This window comes from Ursus americanus, chromosome 7 (genome assembly GCF_024610735.1).
Source record: "Ursus americanus isolate L20-20 chromosome 7, mUrsAme1.1.p, whole genome shotgun sequence".
NCBI classification, from domain to species: domain Eukaryota; kingdom Metazoa; phylum Chordata; class Mammalia; order Carnivora; family Ursidae; genus Ursus; species Ursus americanus.
The window spans coordinates 16,626,381-16,654,048 of NC_142133.1; the positions used below are offsets into that span (position 1 = coordinate 16,626,381).

General features: G+C 38.8%; 1 protein-coding gene across 5 annotated transcripts in view; it reads left to right on the plus strand.

Moving 5' to 3' along the window:
* MSH2 (mutS homolog 2) overlaps window positions 1-27,668 on the plus strand; it is a 93,434-nt gene that overhangs the window by 47,664 nt on the left and 18,102 nt on the right. For 2 of the 5 annotated variants that reach the window (XR_006777819.2, XM_045787939.2), the window contains exons 9-16: window positions 8,196-8,319; window positions 10,515-10,665; window positions 13,512-13,609; window positions 17,069-17,314; window positions 18,595-18,799; window positions 20,071-20,318; window positions 22,732-22,907; window positions 24,730-24,837. Coding sequence is in view for 3 of the 5 variants with exons in the window: in XM_045787939.2 (XP_045643895.1) it covers window positions 8,196-8,319; window positions 10,515-10,665; window positions 13,512-13,609; window positions 17,069-17,314; window positions 18,595-18,799; window positions 20,071-20,318; window positions 22,732-22,907; window positions 24,730-24,837 (1,356 nt within the window). In the remaining 2 variants the exon portion in view is untranslated. Of the gene's footprint in view, window positions 1-8,195; window positions 8,320-10,514; window positions 10,666-13,511; window positions 13,610-17,068; window positions 17,315-18,594; window positions 18,800-20,070; window positions 20,319-22,731; window positions 22,908-24,729; window positions 25,179-26,314; window positions 26,556-27,668 lie in introns of those variants that run through there. The other 3 variants (XR_006777821.2, XM_045787941.2, XM_045787940.2) reach the window with 3 other exon arrangements.

Consider the following 27,668-nt stretch of genomic DNA (forward strand, 5'->3'; position numbering starts at 1 on the left):
ACAGTGATATGCAAGTATTTGAGTACCTGTTTCCAGTTCTTCTAGGTATTTATTTAGGAGTAGAATTGCTGGGTCATACGGTAATTTTATGTTTAGCTTTTTGAGGAATCACTAAATTGTTTTTCAAAGTGTCTGCACCATTTAACATTCCCACCAGCAATATAGGAGGATTCCAGTTTCTTCACATTGTTGCTAATAATTCTTCTTCTTCTTTCTTTCTTTTTTTAAGATTTATTTATTTTAGAGAGTGAGAGAGCAGGTGTGTGTGGGGGGGTGGCGGTCAGAAGGGGGGGAGAGAAATCCTCAAAAAGACTCCCTGCTGAGTGCAGAACCCAACGAAGGGCTCAGTCCTAGGACCCAGAGATCATGACCTGAGCCAAAATCAAGAGTCGCTGCGTAACCAACTGATGAGGCACCCAGGTGCCCCTATTCTTTGTTTTTTGGGTATTTGTCTTAACAGCCAGTCTAGTGGATGTGAAGTGGTATTTTCATTATGGTTTTGATTTGCATTACCCTGGTGGCTAATGATGTTGGGCATGCTGTCATATATTTGGTGGCCATTTATTCCTGTATCTTTGGAGAAATTTCTGTTCAGATCCTTTGCTCATTTTAAAATTGGGTTGTCTTTTTGTTGTTGAATTATAAGAGTTCTTTATATATTCTGTTCTTTAAGAAATACGTACTTTCTGAGTTTTCCACTTGCCTCAGGTTGTTCATAGTGATGATTATTTTTTAAAAACACTGCTGTACTTGCAGATATATTACCTGCTTATTTTTAATATAATTTGTGCCTCCCCCAACATTTCCTCCTTTTCATAGTTTGTCTTTTTTTTTTAGAGAATCAGTTTATGACTTTTTAAATCCTCGTTTGTATCTTTGCTTTTTATTTCATTAATTTCAGTTCTTATCTATATTTTTCCACCTATTTTTTGTTTTTTTTTAACCTCTTTAGTTGAGTGCTCACTATTTTTCCAGCTTTTCTTTTTCAGTAAGCACTTAAGATTACATTTTTCTTTCTATGTGTTGCTTTAGCTGAGTGTATCCTATACATTTTTAAAGGTATAGTCTCTTATTGCAATTTTCAGAATTTTATTCCTGTTATCATTTGTTTAGAAATAATTTTTTTTTTAAGATTTTATTTATTTATTTGACAGAGAGAGAGAGACAGCCAGAGAGAGAGGGAACACAAGCAGGGGGAGTGGGAGAAGAAGAAGCAGGTTCCCAGCGGAGGAGCCTGATGTGGGGCTTGATCCCAGAACGCCGGGATCACGCCCTGAGCTAAAGGCAGACGCTTAATGGCTGAGCCACCCAGGCGCCCCTAGAAATAATTTCTAAGCCGGGCATGTGTCAATTTCATAAAAGTTCTCAGTGTACTTGAGGATCATGTGTGCTCCCTAATTTTGGCTGCAGAGTTTTCTATATGTCCATTTGATTAGATAAAGCTTAGTTTTGTTCACATTGTCTGTAAGCTTGCTAATTTTTGATCTGCTGAGTTATTGAGAGAAGTGTGGATTTCTTTATATAGGTCAGTCCATTATTGCTTTATATGTTTTCAACACACAGTTGTACTTTCTTTGTGGTGAACTGAACCTTCCTCATTCTTTAGGAACAGTATCCTTAGTAATGCTTTTTGCCTTAGTTTTTTTTTTTTTTTGTCAGATAGTAAGAGGGCTATGCCAGAGTCCTTTTTAGTTTTTTACATGGTGTATATTTTTCCATCCTTTCTGAAAGTCTTTATGGTAACGACGCTTATAGCTGGATTTTATTTATTTTAAATCTGTTTTGATAATCTTTTTTTTTTTTTTTAAGATTTTATTTATTTGACAGAGGGATAGCCAGTGAAAGAGGGAACACAAGCAGGGGGAATAGGAGAGGAAGAAGCAGGCTCCCAGCGGAGCAGGGAGCCCGATGTGGGGCTCGATCCCAGGACCCTGGGATCATGCTCTGAGCCGAAGGCAGCTGCTTAACGACTGAGCCACCCACGCGCCCCTATTTTGATAATCTTTTTTAAGTGGCAGTTTGGATTTTTTTCTGCCATGTTACTTTGTGATTCCTATTCTTCTTGGTTGCCTTTACTCATTCTGTCTTTCTTATATATTAGTTGGGTTTTTAAAATTCCATTTTGGGGGCGCCTGGGTGGCTCAGTCGTTAAGCGTCTGCCTTCGGCTCAGGGCGTGATCCTGGTGTTCTGGGATCGAGCCCTGCATCAGGCTCCTCCGCTGGGAGCCTGCTTCTTCTTCTCCCACTCCCCCTGCTTGTGGTCCCTCTCTCTCTGGCTGTCTCTCTCTCTCTCTCTGTCAAATAAATAAATAAATAAATAAATAAAATCTTAAAAAAAAAAAATTCCATTTTGCCTTTCCTATCCTATCACACCCTCATTGGTTTGTAAGTTATTCACAAATTTTTACAAAAATGTGTATACATATCAAAATCAAGTCTGTCAGTATCTTCTCACTTATCCCCCAAAATACTAGGGCCTTAAGATATCTGATATCAGATTACATTTCTTCATTATTGGCTGGTATTTTAGTTCTCTGTTTTTTACCCCTTTAAATTTCCATTCTATACAGTGTGTTAAGTTTAGATTTGCCCATATGCTTACCAATTTCTTTGCTATTCATTCCTTCTTCTGAATATTCTTTAGGAGTTGTTTTATTGGCAGTCTGTTAGTTAGGTTTTGTTTGTTTGAAAAGGTCTATATCACCATTGTTCTTGAAGGAAATTTTTGTGGGTGTACAATTCCAGATTGATAGTTATTTTTCCTTAGTATCTGTAAGATTGTATTGTGCTGTCCTTTGGCTTGAATTATTATTGTTGAGAACTCCTGGTTCCAGTTATTGATTCCTTTTACTGCTCTGAGTCCTAAAGTGGATTTCTTTTTTCTGTTTGGATTTGCTGTGTTTTCTTTTCTTTTTTTTTTTTTTTTTTAAGATTTTATTTATTTATTCGACAGATAGAGACAGCCAGAGAGAGAGGGAACACAGGGGGAGTGGGAGAGGAAGAAGCAGGCTCATAGCGGAGGAGCCTGACGTGGGGTTCGATCCCATAACTCCGGGATCACGCCCTGAGCCGAAGGCAGATGCTTAACCGCTGTGCCACCCAGGCGCCCCTGCTGTGTTTTCTTAATCAGAGAATTCTTTAATCAGTTCAGGAAAATTATCAATCATTATCTCTTTAAATGTTGTGTTCCTTCATTCTCTTCTCTTAAAACTGTGATTGGGCATATGTTAGACTTTCACATTCTTTTTCTGCCATGTGTCTGTGCTGCTCTCTTTGTGATTACTTCAGATGTTCCAATTCACTGAGTGTCTCTTCAGCTCTGATATGTTTAACCAGCCCATAGGCTTTTTTTCCAGTGATTTTATTTGTTATTTATAAAAGTTATTTGGTTCATTTCTAACTCTGCCTAGTCTTTTTTTTAAAGTGGTATTTTGTCCTTTGCTCATGTATTCCATTCTCCATTCTATTACTTCAAACATTTTAATATACTTAATATTCCATATCTAAAATTTCTTGGTTTAAATTACCCCTGTTTCTGCTGAGTCTTTTTTTACTCTTATTGTTGGTGGCTTCTTTCCTTGTTTGTTATGTATATTTAGATTATGAATTTGCATATTTCTGGGTTATGTCTGTGCAAATCATACATCCTCCCCCTCCCTCAGAAAAAACTTGCTCTTGCCATATATCCCACAGTGTAAGCCAGGAACACTTTCTTTTTTTTTTTTTTAAAGATTTTGTTTATTTATTTATTTAGAGAGAGAGAGCAAGAGAGTGCGTGGGCAGGGGGAGGGGCAGGAGGAGAGGAAGAGAGATGAGCATGGAGCCTGACGTGGGGTTGACGCGGGGTTCGAGATCATGACCTGAGCTGAAATCAAGAGTCAGATGCTCAACCGACTGAGCCACCCTGGCTCCCCATAAACCAGGAGCACTTTTAAGTTAATTTTTCAGCCTGGAGCTTTTGTGATTTGTTGGAGCAAAGATTTAGCTGCTAAAAAAGAAGCCCCAAATAAATAATGGTGACTTAAACAAGAATATGGGCTTAATTTTCTGTCAGAGCAGTGTGAACACAGCAGCACAGGGCTGGCAGGATAGCCCTGCTGTCTCCGTGACCTGCCTCTTCCTTCGTTGCTCCAGAACAGAACCCTTAGGGTATTGCCTTCAGAGTCCAGGTTGGCTTACTATCTCATCTTTGTTCCAGTGAGTGGGAGAGGACAAAAGGGGAAGAGCAGGACACATTATGAAAATGGTACACATCATTTCCGCTCATGTTCTGTTGGCCAGGATTTAGTCCTATCCCCATACCTAGCTGCAAGGGAAGCTGGAGATGGATTCTTTGTTCTTAGTAGTTTTGTATCCTGTGAAGAGTGGTCAGATCTATTACTGTAGAAGGAAGGGGTAAGAGAAATGGCAACAATGAGCAGGCTTTTTCCACTGCCAACAAAAATAGACGGTTGAAATCCCAACCCCAGTGAAGGCTGGCTTTTTGTCAGGTAGGAAATTCTGTCTTTTCCTTCCCTTTCTTGGGGACTCAGGCTGATAGAGGAATTTTTAAAAAAGATCTATCTATCTATCTATCTATCTATCTATCTATCTATCTATTTATCTATCTATCTATCTATCTATATTTATTTGAGAGAAAGGGCACAAGTGCAGGGCAGAGGGAGAGGGAGAGGGAGAAAAGCAGACTCTCCACTGAGCGTGGAACCCCACTGCACAGGGTCCCAAACGGGGCTGATGCAGGGGACCATCCCAGGACCCGGAGATTATGACTGGAGCCAAAACCAAGAGTCAGCTGCTTAACAGACTGAACCATCCTGGCACCCCTAAAGATGGCTGTTAAAAATGGTCCTTGTGGCCTGGCTTTATGCTGGCAACCCTCCACTCTGCAGGGCCTCTGACCTCTAGTTTCTTTTTTTAACTCAACTATACATTTGAAAAAATGCTTATAATATTTAGTATTTCTAGGATAGTGGAGTGCTTTTGTTTGTTTTAAGCTCTCCAGTATCTTCCCTATTTATTTTCTCCTAATTACTTAAATCTATCTTTCATGTAACTTCTCTGATTATAGCAAGTCTTTCTACTATAGTAGTACAGGTAAATTTTTTTTTATAAGGTTTTACTAATTTATTTGAGAGAGAGAAATCACAGGTTGTGGGGGCAGAGGGAGAGGGAGAAGCAGACTCCCCACTGAGCAGGGAGCCCAGCGAGGTGCTCCATCCCAGGACCCTGAGATCATGACCTGAGCTGAAGGCAGACACTTCTGCCACCCAGGTGCCCCAGTAATACAGGTAACTTGATCCAACAGTATCTTTTCTCTTTGGTATGTTGTGTTTATTCATATTTAAATGATGGTGTTAGGACCTAACTTCCTTTCATTCTTAGTTCTTTTATCTCTCTGTTTCTTAATTTCATTATCCCATTTTGGAGTTCCAAGCCTGGATTTCTTTTTCTCCATCTCCTGTGTGTAGTCTGATGTAATGAGTGTGTGTGTTTCTGGTGATAGGTGGGTGATGTTGTTGGACAAACAACTAGAGGTCATTCCCCCTCCTGAGACCAGAAAGCGGAAGGATACTGGTTCTGCTTTCTTCTCCAGATTTAGCAGGATTCTTGGGGTTTTGTGGCTTCTGGAAGATGGGGGTGAAGATAAGAGCTTGACATGGCTCTGCCTCTCAAGCTCACTGGAAGAGGCAAATTCTTTAGCAGTGTCAGTCCACCATGGTAGCATTATTTTCCCTTGGAATTATCCTAAGTCTTGCTTCTTTTGTTTAGATCATCTTTACTGTCTGTTTGAATCAACTGTATGATATTGTTGATGTACCCTTGTGCAGATGTGTGATGTGTATCATTTCCGGGTTTTGCTGTAGCAGATAAATCTACAGAGGTCTTATTCATCCCTGTGTTGTTTTGCATCTATTGCATTATTCTTTAGGTTGAATTCCTGGGAGTAGAATTTCTGTGTCAAAGGGTGTAACAAATATCTCTGAATCTTGTCTCATACTGCCTTTTTTTAAGGTTATAACAACTTAGATTCTCACCAGAAATGAATGAGTATACTAATTTCACTGTACCTTCATTAGTATTTGGTGGTAGAATTTTTTTTTCCTTTTAAAAAAAATAGCTGTAGAGGGTCGTCTGGGTGGCTCAGTCGTTAGGCGTCTGCCTTCGGCTCAGGGCATGATCCTGGCGGTCTGGGATCGAGCCCCACATCAGGTTTCTATGCTGGGAGCCTGCTTCTTCCTCTCCCACTCCCCCTGCTTGTGTTCCCTCTCTCGCTGGCTATTTCTCTCTCTGTGTCAAATAAATAAATAAATAAAATCTTAAAAAAAAAATAGCTGTAGAATAATATCTAAAGGTTACTTTAATATTCGTATCTGTTATTGTTGAGCTTTCGCATTTTCCTGTGGGTTAGTTTACTACTTATTTTCTCATCTGTGAGTTGTATGTTTTTATATTTGCCCATTTAATGACCTTGATATTTTTCAAATACACGTAGACCAAGTTCCTTTATAAAAAAAAGTTAATCTTTCCATTTTTACATTTTGCACAGCTATTTTTACAAATCCTTGTTTTTTTTAATTAGGTTTATTCAAAAATTTAAATTTTAGTAGAATGAAATCTTGTCAGTTTAAATTGAGAAAGTTATTTGATAAATGTTTTATTCTTTTTTTTTTTTTTTTTTTGCTAGCTTTTTGTAATTTTAATTCCTTATCCTTGTGTTCACCTTTGGTATGTGAAGAAGGTTTGCTCTGAATATGAGTGGACAGTAATTGGAAAGAGATTATATTAATCCCATTTATTAAGTTTTTAAAAATCTCCTTGTCTTAGAAAACTGATTCTCCTGTATTGTCTTTTCTACATAATTATTTTTAGTAGTGTGTGCTTATTTGTTTAATAGGCTCCACACCCAAAGTGGGGCTTCCTGAGGTCAAGAGTCCCATGCTCTGAACCAGTCAGGCTTCCCTCCCCTAATTCTTAATAGTTCTTAGTGTCTGTAAGGATATGCTTCATTCTTTTTAAAAGGTATTCTTTCCTAATTTTGTCTACATTTTAATTGTTTTGTTTTAAAAAGGGATTCCTATTGTACAGTCTCTTAGGAGTGAGGAGATGTTAATGTTTGATTTGGTTTTCTCTTCATGGTTTACCTTTTTGCTTACCAGTTGTTTTAAATATTTCAGTAAGCAGCTATTTTTTTTTTTTTATAAAAGTCCTAAGTAGTTGGGGCGCCTGGGTAGCTCAGTTGGTTAAGCGTTTGCTTTCAGCTCAGGTCATGATCCTGGGATCCTGGGACTGAGTTCTGTGTTGGGCTCCCTGCTCAGCGGAGAGCCCGCTTCTCCCTCTCCCTCTGCCTGCTGCTCTGCCTGCTTGTGCTCTCTCTGCCAGAGAGAGAGAGAGAAAGTATTTTTTGAAAAGTCCTAAATAGTTAAGACTTTGTTTCTAAATATTTTGTGTATACATTTGCCATTGTAAGTGAGATCTGTCTTTTATTATGATTTCTTGATGGCTATTATTGGTAAGAATTTAGGGAAACAAAGTATTTAAGAGAGATTTTTTTTTTTTAAGATTCTATTTGTTTATTTTAGCAGGGGGAGGGGCAGACAGAAGGGGAGAGAGAGTATCCCAAGCAGACTTCACTCTGTGCATGGAGCATGATGCCAGCTAGATCCCAGGACCCTGAGATCATGACCTGAGTGGAAATCAGGAGTCAGACACTCAATTGACTGAACCACCCAGGCTTTCCCTTGAAAGATATTAATTAACTTCCAGTTTGAAGAAATGAAATTCTGTAGCTTTTTAAAAAAGTTTTGAGGTTCCTAAGATGGATCCTTGGTTTGGGTAAAAACTACACATTCTGTTACAGGCTGTGAACATTGGACATTCTTTAGTAATGTTTAGGAAGAACATATTGAACATTGTTTAGGGGTAAGTGTAAATAAAAATACTGAATACTACTAGTGACTTAAACTCTGCATCTTTTTCATCTAAGTAATTTTTGGATGTGTAGTGCTCTAAGCTCCTTATAAACAGAATTTTACGTAAAAATCTAATAAATGGAAACTCCTTAATTGGCAGAATAACTTAAAACATAAGTTTAACTCAAAATACAAGTGAAATTTAAGTGAAGGAAAAGAAAATACATTGTTATTTTCATCTTTACCCATCATTTATAAAATTTAGCCGTTCTTTGTTATGTCTAGGTGGAAAACCATGAATTTCTTGTAAAACCTTCATTTGATCCCAATCTGAGTGAATTAAGAGAAATAATGGATGACTTGGAAAAGAAGATGCAGTCAACATTAGTAAGTGCAGCAAGAGATCTAGGTAAGAGGGCCTCATTGGCGGTTTGAATAATTCTTTTGTCTATGTAGTATCCCCACTGGTGTAGAATTACTCTCCTGGAAGACACAGTGGATCACGCTGCTTCCTTGTTTAAAGTGCAAGCCTTTCTTCCACAGAATAAAATTACAAAGACTTCCAAGTTGAGGTACAGGATACTTTGCATCTGGAGCCTCACCCTCTTCCAGATTTGTCTCTTACCAACTCTCCAACCCCAGGATGATTCCACATTCCTGCCAGACAAATTAACCAAGAGGCCCTTGCATCATTTCCTTGAAATAGGATCAGTATTAAATGTCACCTCCTCTGTAAGCTTCATTCTACTAGGAATAGTTCATTGATTTGGCCTTGGGGTTCCCAAGCACTTCATTAACATCAGCTTTTTTTAAATGTCTGCCTTTCATACTAGATTTTTTTTTTTTTTGAGAAGGAGAGAAGGCGTGCGTCAGTGGGGGTAGGGGCAGAGGGAGAAGGAGAGAAAAAAGCTTAAGCAGGCTCCTCCTCACCTAGTGTAGAGCCCAGTGTGGGACTCAGTCCCAGGACCCTGAGATCATGACCTGAGCCGAAATCAAGAGTCTGCCGCTTAAACAACGGAGCCACCCAGGTGCCCCATGCTAGATTATTAATTCCCTAGTTAATCTCGTGTTATTCACGCTAATTTGTTCTGAATTTATGAACCTTTTGGTTTGAGCATCTCTCATATGTATGTTGACTAAATAAATATATTTAGCATATTAGAAGACCCGTCAAGCAAGGACCACCCTGCCCTATGCATGCCGGGGGCGGGGGGGGGGGGAGGCGTGGGGGGGGGCGGGTGTAGGTCTTTATGATAATCACCTGTGACCAACAAAGAATAACCAGACCCTAAAAAGGAAGTAAGCCATTGAGGGTGTTATCAGTAGAGATGTTAAAGGATTTAAGTTCCCTGGTTAACTTTCCATAAAAGACCAACCCTGAAGTTGCCAGTGGGGACCCTCTCACTCTTGAGAGCTGTTTCTGTATCTTCACTTACTATACTTCCTTTTTTTTTTTTTTTTAAAAGATTTTATTTATTTATTCGACAGAGATAGAGACAGCCAGCGAGAGAGGGAACACAAGCAGGGGGAGTGGGAGAGGAAGAAGCAGGCTCCTAGTGGAGGAGCCTGATGTGGGGCTCGATCCCATAACGCCGGGATCATGCCTTGAGCCGAAGGCAGACGCTTAACCGCTGTGCCACCCAGGCGCCCCCCACTTACTATACTTCTGACGCTTTACACACACACGCGCACGCACAAGACCTCTGAGGCAGTAATTCTTACTAAACTTATGGAGAATCTGATGGAAGTTATGAATCCTATTCCTAGAAATATGTCCATACCTACATATACAAAAAATTTTGCAAATAGTTACCATGGAGAATTCATATATGGACTAGACCCTGGGTAAAGAATCTTTGCTTTTTTTTACCCTTCTCATTGCATAGCTTTCTACATTCTTTCTATGATCTCTTTCCTCCCCAGCCCAGTGAAATCTGTCTTTAGTTCTTTGCTGCTGCTAATATTTGATAGCCATGCTTTAGCAATTAAATTTGTAGATACGATCTCTCTTTTCTGATTTATACTCTGAAGATCACCTTGATGAATGAGATGATGGGGACAGACTTACAAAAACTCAAAGATCTTAGGTAAATAAAATCTAGCTGATTGGTCGTTGCATATTTTGTGAAGTTTCCTACACTTAACAGAAAATATGTGTCCTAGTTTTATAGAGTTTCATTGTGAGAGTCTTAAGTTTTTGTTTGGAAAGTGTTTGTTCACTTTAATCCTACTCTGTATTAGTTCCAGAGAAATGCTTCAGTGAAGTAAAGAACCCTGGTGCAGAGCTCTTCAAGGGCGGGGGCCGGATCGTATCCGTCCTCGTGCCCTTAGCCCACTGCTGTGCTCTGCAGTCTTGGATGGGTGTACCTGGAAAGTACTTCCACGTCAGAAGCTACCATTAATAGGAGAGTTCGAGGATTTTATAGATAGCCTTCATTCATGTAGTTTTTGAGTGAAGTAGAATTTGAATATTTCCCGGTTAGATTGTCTTAATAATTTCCACTGTGCTGTCTTGTAATAAGAGTTAATTATTTTAAACATTTACATTGAAAGATGGCTGTAGACGTCTATGACATACTTTTTCTTTATTTCCATATTATGAAGGTTTGGATCCTGGCAAACAGATTAAACTGGATTCCAGTGCACAGTTTGGTTATTACTTTCGCGTAACATGTAAGGAAGAAAAAGTCCTTCGTAACAATAAAAACTTCAGTACGGTGGACATTCAGAAGAATGGTGTTAAATTTACCAACAGGTTTGTATGCCTACGTTATTTTGTTAAGCCTTCAATAGGTCCACGGAACTAAATTATTCTCTGATGTGACATGAATGTTCTATGATAAGGAAGTTTTACTTTACTTGTTAATTGATATGAGGTATCAAGTAAGAATGAAGCTTTCTTTTCTTATAAGAGCCTCATCAGGTGTTCCAACACCCCTCGTTAAATAACTCTTTTCCTTATTGACTGAAGTGACACTCTGGGTCTGTTTTTTTGTTTTTTGTTTGTTTTGTTTTATAAAGATTTTATTATTTGAGCGAGAGCACAAGCAGGGGGTGGGTGTGGAGAGGGAGAAGCAGGCTCCCTGCTGAGCAGGAAGCCTGGAATGGGGGCTCTTTCCCAAGATCCTGGAATCAAGCCCTGCATCAGGCTCTCTGCTCATTGGGGAGTCTGCTTCTGCCTCTCCCTCTGCCCCTCCTCCAGCTTGTGCTCTCACTCGCTCACTCACTCTCTGTCTCTCAAATAAATAAAATCTTTACCAAAAAAAAAAAAAGAAGATTGTTCTTGGGCACCTGTGTGGCTCAGTTGGTTAAGCATCTGCCTTTGGTTCAGGTCATAATCCTAGAGTCCTGGGATCGAGTTCCTCATCAGGCTCCTTGCTCAGTGGGGAGCCTGCTTCTCCCTCTGCCTGCCACCCCCCCCCCCCCCGCTTATGCATGCTCTATTAAATAAATAAATAAAATCTTCAAAAAAATTTTAAAAAGATTGTTCTTTCCTATATCTGTCTCACCATTCTTTTGTCAATACAAAAGAGATTGTATTATAGTTTATATTACACTTCCATATTGATTAGAGTTAGTTCCCCATCATATCTCTGCTTTATAATTATTTTCACATTTGTTTTTCTAAGAAAGTTTTGATGTCATTTATCAATTTAAAAAATTCTGGTATATCAGTTGGATATATAAATTAGTTTAGGGAGATGCCTACCAGCCTTAGTGAGGCCACTTCCTAGATTATTGCTTTTTCAAAATCCTGTTTCATGTTGAAAAAGATTTTACAAGTTTTTCTTTTCCTTCACTGATGTTAGAAAGTTTCTGAAGCAAATCATTTATAGGTGAAAGAAGAATTATTTTGAAATAATCTTCCATGTTTTGGGGTGGTGATATCTATCTTTTTCCTTCTGTACTGTATTAGAATTTATGGCAGGCCTTACACCCACCCCTCCTGAATATTCCCAGTACTTTACAGGTAGTTTTGTGTATGTGATCCCCTTTTATCCATTTATTCAGCAAGTGTTTTGAGTGTTTATTATGTGCAGTCATTATTCTAGGTGTTCGGACACCCCAGGAATGGAAACAATCTGTTTGGTTTGTTTCTTGTAACAATTCTGAAATAAATAGGTTTATCTCTCATTAGTTAGATGGAGAAGCTGAAACTCCCAATTCCCCAGGATTAGATAACTAGTAACATTAGATACTCACAGCTAGATCTCCTATTGCCCAATTTAGTAGTAGTTGTTCTTCCAGCAAACTATATCCCTGATTCAAACTCTATTCAATAATGGCTTAGCTGAGATGGAACTTTTGGGCTATTATAACCATCTTCGAATCTCCATTGGTTAGTTATAAGTAAAAGAGATTGAGCTCAATGACCACATTTAGTCTAAAAGGTGTGAAGATTCCTTTATTAATTCATTTTTGTCAATAAATTGAATGCTTGCTGTGTATCTGATTCTTTGATCATGTAATTTTCCTTAAAAACCTCCAGTGTCTGTCATCCAGAAAAAGCTGCAGTCTTTATTGTAACCTGCACTGTCTGGTCCCCATCCCCATCCACTTTCATCTCTTGTTTGCTCTTCCTTCACATAGTGGTCTCACTTTTACAATGTCTTTGCCTCTGCTTGTCTTCCTTTAATTTTTTCTGTTTGCCTGTTTCTTAGCAGTCTTTGCTGCTGCTACTTGCCCATGCGCTGTTCCTGAGCTGTGTGTATGTATTAGGCCATCAGCTAATCCATCAATTCACAATTATTGCCTTGGTCCATGTCCTCCTCCATCTAGTGAATGCTTCCCCCCTTTCTCTTCTCTGTGCCCCCATCCTGTCTTTTTTTTTTTTATTTCATTCCCTTCCTTTGACATCTGTGTATATTTTTCCTTTATTCTCATCCTTCATTTTTTATTTCAATGTACAGTTTTCATTTTTTCTTTACTCAATAAGATTTGGTTTTCAAAAACATTTTCTTACTTTGACAAACTTCAGTATCAAAAGACAGATATACTGTAGTAAGGAGAGAAACTATGTGGTGTGTGTGTGTGTGTGTGTGTGTGTGTGTGTGTGTGAATTTGAAAAGGGGGGATGGGGCGCCTGGGTGACTCAGTAGGTTAAGTGTCTGCCTTCAGCTCCGGTCATGATCCCAAGGTCCTGGGTTCAAGCCCCACATCGGGCTCCCTGCTCAGTGGGGAGCCTGCTTCTCCTTCTGCCTCTGCTGCTCCCCCTGCTTGTTCTCTCTCTCTCTTTCTCTCTCTGACAAATAAATAAATAAAATCTTAAAAAAAAATGGGAGATGGTCTCTATCTGAAATGAGGTTGAAGACTTAATTCCATTTATATATTTTAGAAAAGGTTACAGATCAGAATTTTACTCAGGGGAATAAATGTTACAGCAAGAATTGTGCCAGTGGGCTCTTCCAAACAGCATAAATGTAATATACTGAATTCCATCCACATCTGCCCCTAATGAGTTGCCCATTTTCTACTCACATTTTCATTTTAATTATTGTTTTGGTGCTTTATAGAATAGATGCTCTGGATATATTTTATGTAGTACACATCACTTTAGTAGATGTTTTGATACTTTTAATAATGTCATATCTTGACTTGCAGTAAACTGACTTCTCTCAATGAAGAGTATACCAAAAATAAAACCGAGTACGAGGAAGCCCAGGATGCCATTGTTAAAGAAATTGTCAATATTTCTTCAGGTAAATTTAATAGAGCCAATACATTAAGTGTTCTGACTATAACCTGGTTTTTAGTAATAGAGAAAGTATTGGGATGTTTGAAGAGTGTTTTTTTAAAAAGCTGTTACACACTGTGACTATTATGTTAGGCTACCTATAAGGTAATGCATGCTGTGTTGTGGGAAAAGTAACTGGAAATAACATTTTTGGGGGGGTGCAAAATGGTGGTTTATTAGAGCACAGGGACAGGACCCATGGGCAGAAAGACCTGCTGCACCGGGGATGAGGGGTGGCTGATTATATACTATAGGTTATTAAGGTGGAAATAACTCTTATAAATAGAAAGATAAGGCTAGTGCAGGCTAAGGAATGGGAATACCCTGAAAAACAGACATGCATAAAAGCTCAAAATTTATTGTTGTAACAAGGAAAAGAAACACCAAGGACTAAAGGCACTAATAATCTTTATCTATGGGCTCATGCTCTAAGTTTTGGAAATAAATATCACTGAAAAACAACTAGAAAATTACACATGAAGCAAGCCTTTTCAAGGTCTACATGCCATTTTGTAGAATTTCAGAGTTCCTTCTGGAGGGCCCTGTTTGAGAAGATAGCATGGCTTGACACTATGGTATTGCCGTTGGCACAGAATGAATGTATGTTTAGCACAAGGTGGGGCTGATGTGTTAAACTGGAAGGTTTTGCCTGTCACCACATGTGTATTGACTATAACCTTTATTGTGCCTTTCAAAGATAGACCAAGGAACTACTTCAACCAAGTGATCAAAGTTGGCGTCATCAGTAATGGAACAAATGACATATTTGCTTCCTGATGTGATGTAGAGGGAAGGGCACTGTATTGCCCATGTGGTATTCCTGACAAAAATGTTTAACCTGATTGTTAACAAGAAGGGAAAACAGAGATAAATTTAGATTGTGGGACATACTTTTTAAAGCTTGTACTCTTTAAAAATGTCTGTGTCATGGTAGCAAAAAAGGAATGGCCAGGATCTGTTCTAGATTATAGGAGACTTATGGAGACATAACAAGCAAATCAGTAGATGGTCCTTGAATGGATCCAGGACTAGGAGTTGGGGGTGGGAAAGAGCTATCAAGGACACTCAGGACAAATTGGTGAAGTTTAATAAGAGAGAACATGGTATTGGTGTCATATTTCTTGGGTGGTGTGTATTGTGAGTAAGTAGGAGGATGTCCTCATTTCCAGGATATTCATGCTGAATTACTGAATGGTAAAAAGTCATTTAAAAACTATGTGCTTGTATAATTCTGTAAATTATTTTACTGTTATGAATTTTATAGTAAATCAAAAGACACATAAAACTTAAGGATTTTTTAAAAAAATTTATTTGAGAGAGAGCACAAATGGGGTGGGGAGAGACAGAAGGAGAGGGAGAAGCAGACTCCCCACTGAGCAGGGAGCCCGATGCAGGGCTCAGTCCCAGGACCCTAAGATCATGAACTGAGCCGAAGGCAGACATTTTGAAGAGCCCTGTAAATACTGTATATTCAAGCTGGGAGTCTTCCTCAGGAAAAATATTAACTCTGATTCATCAAGCACCTTCTAGGTTAAAGCTGCTAGCTTTAAACGTTTAAATGGAGGGTGTTTTGTATTTAGAGTTTCCTTGAATTAATTAGTTTTTTTTTTCTCTCCCCCCCCCTCAAGATTTTTTTTTTGTTTATTTGGGAGCAAGAATGAGAGCGCGTGAGCAGAGGGGAGAGGGAGAAGTAGATTCCTAGCTGAGCAGGGAGCCCGATGAGGGACTTGATCCCAGGACCTTGGGATCATGATCTAAGCGAAAGGCAGATGCTTAACTAACTGAGCCACCCAGGTGCCCCTAGAGTTACCTTGAATTTAAATGAAACCTTTTCTTGGTCTAATATACACATTATCTGTATTTAAAAATGTAATGGAGCGGGGCGCCTGGGTGGCGCAGTCGTTAAGCGTCTGCCTTCGGCTCTGGGCGTGATCCCGGCGTTCTGGGATCGAGCCCCACATCAGGCTCCTCCGCTGGGAGCCTGCTTCTTCCTCTCCTACTCCCCCTGCTTGTGTTCCCTCTCTTGCTGGCTGTTTCTCTCTGTCAACTAAATAAATAAAATCTTTAAAAAAAAAAAAAATGTAATGGAGCAGGGCACCTGGGTGGCTCAGTTGGTTAAGCATCTGCCTTCGGCTCAGGTCATGATGGGATTGAGCCCCACATTGGGGTCTCTGCTCAGTGGTGTACCTGTGCTTCTCCCTCTCGCTCTGCCTGCCGCTCTGCCTACTGGTGCTCTCTCTTTCTCTGTCAAATAAATAAATAAAATCTTAAAAAAAATTTTTTTTTTAATGTAATGGATCATCTTTGTAATTGTTTATCTTGCTAATAAACCGAAGTAGACGATGCTGTTAAGAGCCAGGTGATGTGAGACACCTTAACAGGCTTCAGTTCTCCTTTTCTAAAGTAGTTACAGGAAACACTCCATTAACGTTTACGTAATTCTTGCAGGTTCTTGTTCCTACATGAGAGGGGAGTGAGAATCATTCCTTTCTTTCTTTCTTTCTTTTTTTTTTTTTTAAAAGAATACCTGTTAGGTAAGACAGGAATAAATGTAAAAGTGGTATAACAATAAGAGAATTATTTGTATTCAGCCATTCATAAGTTAATTTTTATTTTTAAAACATTTTATCACTTTTATGGGGAACAAGGGAATCAAAGATGAATCCCACTTCTTGCCATTTGATTAAATTCATAACTTCGTGTTTTTCTAAAATTAAGCAGCATTCTCGTGAATGTCCTTTGACGCTTTTGAGACGTTGGTGCCCGTGTGATAGTTCTACATAATGTGTGGGATGTTTCACCAACCCCTCTAAGCTATTAAAATTTAAGAATCTATTCTAAAAATGTTGGCCATTTTTATTGTTTGAACATGAATTACCTACCATGTGTCAGGGACTTTTTAGTGTACATAATAGCTTTTAGTTTTAATGTTCTAGAAGAGTAGAATCTCACTGAAAGTATTTTAAGGGACAATTATGGATCTAAATTTTGCTAAAATTCAACTGCATGTGGTACTGATGGGGGAAAAAAAGCTCAAGTAACCCTCCTGTGGTCAGGTTTATGTAGGCACAGGCCTTGATGGTCACATTATTATATTTGACAACCTGGTGTTTGCGTGTATCTTAGGATAAGCAGCTGTGTGTTTTCTATTTTAATGGATTTTTGTAAGGGAGGGCATCACACTCTTTCTATTTTTGAAATCTATTCATAGTAGGGGAAGATGTAGTAATACATTTTAACCTTGTGGTGAGGTTTTAGGTGCTCTTTCAAGTTTAGTTATGGCAAACTTCTGTTAATTTTTTAAAAAGTATATAAGGAAATGGATTTTAAATTCCCAAATAGGGGAGTTAAATTTATTCCTATAACTGCTTATATGTATTTTCTTTATTCCGTATCCCTGTGCACATTTCCTATTTTTATACAGGCTACGTAGAACCGATGCAGACGCTCAATGACGTGTTAGCTCAGCTAGATGCTGTTGTCAGCTTTGCCCACGTGTCAAATGCAGCACCTGTTCCGTATGTGCGACCGGTCATTTTGGAGAAAGGACAAGGAAGAATTACATTGAAAGCATCCAGACACGCTTGTGTTGAAGTTCAAGATGAAGTTGCATTTATTCCTAATGATGTTCACTTCGAAAAAGATAAACAGATGTTCCACATCATTACTGGTAAAAACAAAAAAACAACAAAACCCACAAAAACCTAATTTATGGACTTTTGGGGGGTAATGTTTTTCCCTTTTTTAATGTTGGAGTGGAAGTATTTAAAACTGATGAAGAAAATCCTAGTTCTTGGCGTTAGAAAAAGAGCACGTTATTCATGCTAGTTGGTAATATGTTCACATTTGGATTAGAGGGAAGATTTGGAAGGAGGGGGAGGCCTTAGAGTGAATGTTATCTTTATATGAAACTTCTGTTCCAGGGGTTTAGTTCATTTAAAAATGAACATGCCTTCGGGGCGCCTGGGTGGCACAGCGGTTAAGCGTCTGCCTTCGGCTCAGGGCGTGATCCCGGCGTTATGGGATCGAGCCCCACATCAGGCTCCTCCGCTATGAGCCTGCTTCTTCCTCTCCCACTCCCCCTGCTTGTGTTCCCTCTCTCGCTGGCTGTCTCTATCTCTGTCAAATAAATAAATAAAATCTTAAAAAAAAAAAAAAATGAACATGCCTTCAACCTCAAAGCCTACCTTTGAGCCAGACCTTTCAATAGTGAGGTCACTGAAGGTCAAACAGAACTGACTGCTGGAATGACCTCAGCTTAGGGTAGCAATTCTTTTAAAGACATGGGACTGTATTCATGTGAACTTTGAAAAAAATGTGCTTATAGACTAATGCATCATGTCTCAAACTGAAGTATTTTTAGATCTTAGCCAGATTCTAGAAAACAAAAGTGGAGGGGGGTAGTCTTGGGCAAATGTATTTGGGAAAAAGTCAGTGTTAATATTCTAGTTCCCCAAATGGATTTTCAAGTTCATATGATCTAACCCAGAGAAATAAATTGTACTTCAGAAAAAGCAGGGTTGTATCTTAGGGCTTTAGTGTGGAGTTTAAGTGATTTGAAGGATTAGACCATATGACCCATTCACTAATAGCCTCGTTTATTAAGGAATTACGGTGTTTAGTTGGTTAATCAATTAGGTGTGTACTACTTTTCTGGATGACATAAAGTTATCGTGCAGGCAGCTGTATGAGCTGTGGAAAAATCAATCTCTGGTTTTTCTAGGCAAATTACAGGTAAGGTATATTTCTCATGGTCCTCTTGATGAAGGGTGCCATGTAGGTTTGTCCGAAGGGAAGATAGCATTCCTCTGGCAGTTGATGGTTCCGCTGCTTATATGCCATATCTGTAGGGCCCAGTGATTAGCCACAAATGTGCGATTTAGGACTAGCAGTTTATTAGTGGCAGAAGTAAATTAATAATCTGGCTTTTTGATGTGATTTATTTTAAAGGCCCCAATATGGGAGGTAAATCCACATATATTCGCCAAACTGGGGTGATAGTTCTCATGGCCCAGATTGGGTGTTTTGTGCCGTGTGAGTCAGCGGAAGTGTCCATTGTGGACTGCATCTTGGCCCGCGTAGGGGCTGGTGACAGTCAGTTGAAAGGAGTCTCCACATTCATGGCTGAAATGCTAGAAACTGCTTCTATTCTCAGGTGAGTGATTTTCCCAGTCCCCTCAAAACAAATGAATGTTCTGTCCTGTGAGAAGTACATTTGCAGATTCATCTATAAAACATCGGAGAACCTTTATCTATAATAGTTTTCTTGTGAACTTTATGCACTTCATATTGTCTTAAAAGGGTAATTGGTAATAGTTGAGGAAAGCTTTGATTTTTAAATTTGTCTTAAGGCTTCTGGTAGTTGTTCACTTTTTGACCCCCACCACTACTATGCTTTTGCTTGAACTATTCACAATACCTGGAATGTTTACCCATGTCCTTTCCAATCTTACAGAAATTCTACTTCTCTGATGACTTTCCTTGTCACATAATCCTCAGATCCTGGGTATTTCTTCTCTGAATTCTTTGACATCCCTGTAATATATTCGGTTTTTTATTTTAGAGGTTACTGAAATCTCTTTATTTCATTTTTTAGGCGCTTTTTTAAAGGTAGAGAAGCTATGCCTTCCGTTTCTTGGTGTCTTCTAAAGCACTTCACATATAGTAGATCCCTAGGAAATTACTGTTCATTATTTGTTTGTGGGGAATTTTAGAAGCAGTACAAATATTTGGTATAGTAATTGGTCAGCAAGCTAATATTCATAACTTTAAAAATTAAATAAGCAAAAGGTGTCAGTGGCAATTCACAGAAAAATAAATGACCGGTAAGCACATGAAGAACTGTCGCGTTCTTGGGGCGCCTGGGTGGCTCAGTCAGATAAACATACATGTCGTGATCTCAGGGTCGTGAGTTCAAGCCCCACATTGGGCTCCATGCTGAGTGTGGGAAAAAAAAATACTGTTGCATTCTCTAATTGAGAAAAAAAAATTCCCCTCCTTACGTTTGGTTAAAGAAGAAAAAAAGGAATGCGAATATCTGATTGCTAAGGCTGTGGCCAGCGTGCCAATTTACATGACCACCGTCTGCGTGTCCATAACATGACACCTTTCTCCCATCTTCATGCAGTATTATTTTCTAAAATCTGGGCTGGTTTGATTGGCAAGAAATGAATGATAGCTGATTCGGAAATTCTTTGATTACTACTGGTGAGATTGGTAATTTAAAAAATATGTATTCACTATTTGTTTCCTTTTCCATCAGTTGTTTTTGACTGTTCATTTTCTTCATTTAATTGGCTATTGAATTTTTTATATGTTAAGATAATCTGTTATGTTTGTGGTACATCTTTCCCATTGTATTGCCTTAATTTTGTTTTTTGCATTATCACATATCATGGGCAATTTTCATGTAATTATGTGTTTCAGGTCTGCAACCAAAGATTCTTTAATAATCATAGATGAGTTGGGAAGAGGAACCTCTACCTATGATGGATTTGGGTTAGCGTGGGCTATATCAGAGTACATTGCAACAAAGATTGGTGCTTTTTGCATGTTTGCAACACATTTTCATGAACTTACTGCCTTGGCCAATCAGATACCAACTGTTAATAATCTACATGTCACAGCACTAACTACTGAAGAGACCTTAACTATGCTTTATCAGGTGAAGAAAGGTGAGTGTAAACCACTGGTGTGCTGTAAATTAGGTGTGGCAGTGGGAAACTTCTACCCTTGACATCATCAGTCATTGCCTTATTCTGAGTATGAATTATTGATGTTTGTACAGAACACACGCTTAGTTCATAATCTGGGTACGAGGACAGGGTACATTATATTTCTGTGTCTCATACTAGGACCACTCATTATAAGACAGTTACAGAAAGAATAACCCATACTCTTTCAACATTACCAGAGGGTTTTGTACCTCCCATGGCAGCCTGATTCCTTGTCAGAGTACCTACTGGATAGTAGCAGTAATAAGCTTTGAAGTTCCAAGGCTCTGTTACTGTTGAAGAAACCATTTATTACAATTATCTCATTGTATTTTTAAGGGTGTGTTACATAAACAGGTTCATTTAAAGGTAGGGTTTCCACAAATCCTGAAATTGTTAGTAGTTCTCACATAGGGAATGACTTGTTGGCATTTCATCCTTTCAGAAAAGTTCGTCATTTGTGGGTCTGGCTAATGAGATTTACCAAGTTGAAGAGATTAACATGCAGTAAAGTTTTTGCTGCCTCAGCATTTCACCAGTCATTAGAATAGCTTTCTCAGATGGCTTCCTGATTTTCCAAGAACACATTTTCTTGCATCAGTTGGTTGCACATAAGTACAATATTATTTTTGGTTCTTTTGTCCTTTGTTGCTTATGCTTCAGTGGGAATCCTTTTGACTTACTGTGTTTACAGTATTATGATTATTATTGATATAAAATATAGATACTTTTAGGGGCGCCTGGGTGGTTCAGTTGGGTAAGCATCTGCCTTTGGCTCATCCCAGAGTCCTGGGATAGAGTCCCGTGTCTGGCTCCCTGCTCAGCAGGGGAGCCTGCTTCTCCCTCCCTCTCTGCCGCTCACCCTACTTGTGCCTTCCCACTTCTGTCTGTCAAATAAATAAATAAAATCTTTTTAAAAATAAAATGAAATATAGATACTTTTAGTTGGACCTGGCATTTAGCATGAAGTTGAAGTTTTGCGTTTTGTATGATAAATGGGTTCAGAATTTGATTTATTAGAGAGAGTGCCTGCGTGTAAGAGGGCAGGGAGGGGCTGAGGGAGAGAATCTCCAAGCTGACTCCCCGCGGAGCATGGAGCCTGCTGTGAGGCTTGATCTCACACACACACACACACACACACACACACCCCGCCATCTTGACCTGAGCCGAAACCAAGAGTTGGATACTTAACCAACTGAGCCACCCAGATGCTTCAAGAAGTGGGTTCAGAATTTTATTTTATTTTTAATTTTTTAAAAAGATTTTATTTATTTATTTGACACGGAGTGAGAGAGCACGAGCAGGGGGCAGAGGGAGAGAGAGAAGCAGACTCCTCACTGAGCAGGGGGCCCGATGAAGGGCTCGATCCCAGGACGTGGGATCATGACCTCAGCTAAAGGCAGATACTTAACCAGCTGGGCCGGCCAGGCTCCCCTGGGTTCAGAATTTTAAAAGACCAGATGACCTGAGGAGAAGAAGATAGGAATAAATCCATCCATCACTGTGGATGCTTATCAAACATTTGCTTCTATTTTATTTTTGTTTGTTTCTCTTAGTTGTGCAGAGTATCCAGCCCCAGAATGAATGGGATATATAACTAGGCCAAAAAAATTTTACAGTTGATACATAGTTGAGGCAAAAACGGAAGCTCCATGATAACCCTGTGAGCATCATTCATATTAAACGTCCCTTTATTTTCTGCAAACGGGGAGGAAGATAGTCCATAAAATTTATTAGTAATTTGGGTCCAAGATTGCATTGTCATGTGCTTGCAGTAGTTCAGAATCAGAATACGGTTATGTAAGAATGGTAGGTAACTTTCCTAAGACCAGTGTTGTAAATATTTGTATTTATCCAACCACTTTCCTGAAGTCACTGTCTAAAAAATTATGTAGGCAGATCTAGAGGTTGGACCGTTCAGTAATAAGCCATATATTTTGAATTTAAGTGTTCTTAATTAGTGACACATTTGGGTTTTTTTCTTCTTACTTTATTTAGTTCCTCTCTTATGAAATGAGAAAACCTCAGAGGGATAATTGAGTTGATAAATTTTTCTTCAGATTCTGATCTTTGTCCAGACCTCTGAGGATTTGCTATCAAGTTTTTTTTTTTGGGGGGGGATATTTTTATTTTTCCTACTACATTTGTCAAGGATAAAATAAAACACTGTGTGCCGAGTCATAATTACTTTCCACTGAAGGCTTAATTAAAATTCCTTCATCTAAGTTTCTCTGAAACATTTGGCTGATGTATTTGAAATACAGTTTGAAATATAGTTAAGTTTCCAAAGGACAAAGTGAGATGGGTAGGTTCTGTTTACATCGGTTGCTGTCTCTTTCTGCCCTGCTCCTCACAACCCCCAAATTTCTTACAGGTGTCTGTGATCAGAGTTTCGGGATTCATGTCGCAGAGCTTGCTAATTTCCCTAGGCATGTTATAGAGTGTGCGAGACAAAAAGCTCTGGAGCTAGAGGAGTTTCAATATATTGGAGAATCACAAGGATATGATGACATGGAACCAGCCGCAAAGAGGTGCTATCTGGAAAGAGAGGTTTGTCACATTGTGTTTGTAATTATTGAACCCCGTGTTGTTAGATCTGTCGGGTCGCCTGCGGTTCTAATACTTACTTGATCATTCATTGTTGCCTTTCACTTAAATTTCTGTGCGTGGCAAAGACTTCATCTTATTGTTTTGATTTCTGCACTATGTACCTGACCAGAAGAGAGCATGTCAGTACCACATTGAAAACGTAGGAGGTTAGGATGTTAGTCTACGTTTAAAGTAAGTAATTCAAAAGAGTTACAGACGCCCAAGCGCTTGTTTGATTCCTTCATGAACAAATAGGTTAAGTCCAGTTAACTGCATATTTACTGAGTAATTACTTAGTTAAGGGAATAACAAAGAAATAAACACAGTTTTTGCCTAACAGTTGTCTAGAATCTAGTTGGGGAGATAATAATGAACATGTCAAGGAGAATAATGGGGTATATGATATGCTTACTCTGGAAAGCTCTTTGTGGGCAGGGTGTTTCAGTTCTCATGGGAGAAGTGCATCTTCGGTTAGGCCTTCTCTGAGTGATGGGTGAAATTTCCATGTTCACACAGAAAGGTACAACATACGCCCAATGTATTTTTTTTTTTCTAAGTAAAGGATAATTCTTTGCAATAATCAAAAGGATCTTAATTCACTGCTGGGTCCTGGCAGCATTTACTGTGGTTATGCATTGTGAGAACCTCTTGTCATGATTTTAGCTTTTACCCAGTCAGTTTTTTGATGTTCCTCCCTGACAGATAGATAATTGTTACAATAATAGATGATCGTATATGATTTTTAAGCTTAAAAGGTACAGTTTTGTCTGTTGTACCTGTGCAGGCAGGAGAAATGCATTATATCTTGTGCATTATGCCTTAGTTAGGGAGGTTGCTGTGAAATGGTCTTGTTAGCAGCACCACAGCTGTTGGTGATCTGGGGTTAGGTAGGCTCTTTTATGTAATCCCTGGTTTCCAACTACAACAGAAACCATGTACTTTTGATAATATTAATTACATTGTATTTTGAAAAAACTTGAAGCTAAGGGAGATGCATAACTATCAATGTTCAGTCTAGATTCTGTCATTACTTGAAAATAATACACTTGTTATTTAATAGAGAAATGTATCTTCTTTACCTTACCATTTGGGTATCTACCTTTCAACCTTTAAGGTACTTATTACCAACAAGCTCCGTGCATGAAAAGCAGACTTTTTAGTTCTGCTTCATATGTGATGATAAGCGTTTACATAGTACTTAACCTTTGCCAAGTACCGTTCTAATAAGCACATATACTGACTCTCCAGTTCTCCCAACAGCCCTGTGAGGTTGGAATATTATCATCCCCATGTTACGAATGAGGAATGTGGGTTAAGGAATTTCCCGTGATCACATGGCAAGGAATGGCTATGCTCTAGAATGCCAATAACTGGCCAGTAAAATGTAATTTAGAAATCCCGTGTGTATGAGTCCTGAATTTTCAGTGACCGTTTATGCCTTATAGTATTTATAAACCTTGAGTTCTTTTTCTCCCAGAAGATTAAGTTTATATATCGATTATAAAAGATGAGTGATTTAGTGACTACTAAAATATTGAGCCCCTTTTCATTAGCAGCTGAAAATGTATTTATAAATATCCTTTAATGACTTGCTATGAAGAAATATAGTCAACTAAGGGCTTTCTATATATTCTGGATAGTGCACACTTAAAATTTAAAGAATGTTCTTTGAATATTGGGTGGTGTATTTAGATTGAAAGTTAATGAAAAAATTCATTAAAATTTATTGTGACTTTTTAGAAAGATGTTTTGAAGACTAATGGAACATTCATATGTCTTTCAGCAAGGTGAAAAAATTATTCAGGAGTTTTTATCCAAGGTGAAGCAAGTGCCTTTTACTGAAATGTCAGAAGAAAACATCACAATGAAGTTAAAACAGCTGAAAGCTGAGGTAATAGCAAAGAATAATAGTTTTGTAAATGAAATCATTTCACGAATCAAAGTTACTACATGAGAAAATCCCACCAAAGGAGCGAAGAGAATACTGATAAGCTGTTGTCTTTAACACTTTTGTATTGTTTTATATTAACCCTGTTTTCATAGTGCCGGCAATTTGAGACCCATGGGGTATCAACTTAATAAAATATTTAGTAATACTTTGAGTACATTTTCAAAGATTTTTATTTTGGAAGAATGAGAGCTCTAGCTGAGGAATACTTAAATGGACATGGGCAGTAGTAGGCAATGTGCTGAATTTCATAAATAAAGTCATGTAGTTTGTGGAATTTGAAATGCGTTGTATTTCTTTGTAGTAGGGCTTGTATACAAGTTTCTTCCCAAATGGTATGGAAAAAGCATGTCGCACCCAAAGACTTTGCAAAAGTAAAGGCCCTTAAAGCTAGAAGGAACCATGGAAATCACTTCATTGATCTCCACAGTGTCCATATGTTGGCAGGAGCCAGATTGGCTGGATACACATTAGCCAAGGAATTTATTATAAACCTGAAGTCCTAGTGTGACCCTTCAGCCTGTCGGCTGTTCTCCCACCTCTCTCTGTGGGGAGACTTAGAAATCCAGATTTTAATAAAACCATTCAGATTAGGAACCCTGATTTAGACTACTTCTCTTATTTTACAGGAAAGAGATGGAATGGTTAAGAGTTAGTGGCTAGCCCTGCTGAATATGGGTGGGGAGGACCATCTTTCCAATAGTGACGGGATGATGGGGTATCCGTGTAAGAACAAAATGACATTGGATCCCTGCTCCATATATGAAAATGAACTACAGTGAATTTTTTATCTAAATGTATAAGCAAAACTGCAGAGCTTTTAGTGTTTAGTTTTTTAGTTCTATAGAAAATAATACAGGGACATAAATTTTCATGATCTTGGCTTTGGGGAAAAGATATCTTTAAGTCACAACACCATCCACTCAGGTATATTGAAACTAGGTATTTCTTTTCATTAAAAGGCATCACAGAGTGAAAAGACTAGATCCATAATGGGAGAATATATTGGTACTCTATAAGATACCAAAGGATTTATTACCAGAATATATAAAGAACTATACAGTTATTAAGAAAATGGGCATTTAAGAGTTTAAATACATCTCAATAACAAAAAGACAATCCAGTTAAAAGCCAAAGGATCTGAAGAGAGATTTTCCCAAGGAAAATGTACACATGGCCAATAAGCACATGAAAAGGTACAGGATAGCATCAGGGAGATGCCAGTCACAACCACAGGGAGCTACCACTTCGCACCCATTAGCACAGCTAAAATCCAAAGTCCAATAACAAGTATTGATGAGGATGTGGAGGAATTGGAGTTCTCATCCACTGAGAAACGTAAATGGTACAGTCACTTTGGAAAATAGCCTGGCATCTTCTCAAACAGAGTTACCATATGACTCAGCATTTCCATCCCTAGGTGTATATCCAGGAGAAACCTATCCACATAAAAACTTGAGCACGAAAGTTTATAGCAGGATTATTCATAATAACCAAAAAGTGGAAGCACCCCAATTGGTCAAGGCCAATGGATGAATTAAAGGAACATACAAAATGTGGGATACCTATACAGTGGAGTGTTATTTTGCCGTAAAAGGAATGAAAGACTGCTACATGCTACAGCTTGGATGACGTGGATGCACATGAGTGATGAAGCCAGGTACAAGAGTTTATGTAATGAGTCCATTAATATGAGAGTCCAGAATATAAAAAACTACAGAAAGAATAGTTGAGCAGTTGCACAGGGCTGGTGTGCAGAAAATGGGTGGCTAGGGAGGTGATATGATACCTAAAGTTTCTTTTTGAAATGAAAATGTTGTAAAACTGGTGATGGTTGCACCTATCTGAGTATACCAAAAGCCACTGAATTGTACACTTCAAATGGGCGCCTTGTATGGTGTCTGAATTACATCTCTATAAAATTTGGTCCAAAAAAAGTTCAGGGACTTTACCCAAGAGAAATCTAAATGGTCCATATACATGAAAAAGTTTTCAATCATGATTTAGAAAAATGAAAATGAAAACTATGCTGGGTTACGCCTCCCACCCCAGCAGACTGACAGTGTGACAGTGCCCAGTGTTGGCGAGGGTGTGAGGATATGACATGCCAGTCCACGTCCTGCTGGTGGGAATAATTTTCTGGTACAGCGAAAATATACATAGGACCCAGCAATTCTCCTAGGTGCATACTCTAGAAATGGTTGGACATGTTGCACTCTGATGAGTATGCAAGAATGTTTGTGACAGACCCCAGCTGGAAACGACCCAGCTATGGAAAGGAACGACAGCTCTACAAAATGTCGTGGATGGCATCTTAACAACAATAAGCAAAAGAAACGAGAGATAGGAATACTAGTTTTTTCCCGAGTAGGTAAATACTGTTTGGTGGTGCATTCATAGGGGCTGAGACTGAAGACCAAGAACATTGAATATGGAAGTCAGGAGAGGGTTGTTTCTGGAGACCCGGGTGCTGCGAGGGAGGCGGCCCCTTAGTGGGCTTCCGGAGAGCTACAGCATTGCCTTCTGGCGGGTGGTGGTCGCTCAGGGGCTTTCTAGTTACTGTGAAACTGCCGTTACATTTGTTACGAGAACAAAGGAAATTTAAGACCACTGGGCCCTTTGAAATGCTCATTTTAATTCACTGTGCTCCTTTTCATCATCGACAGTTTAGGATGAGTTCTATGTCAGTTTTTCTTTTCTGGATACCAAAAGCTTGGGAAGAAGGTAAACTTACAGAGGAAAAATGTAAATGTGGAAATTTTTATTGGTGACAA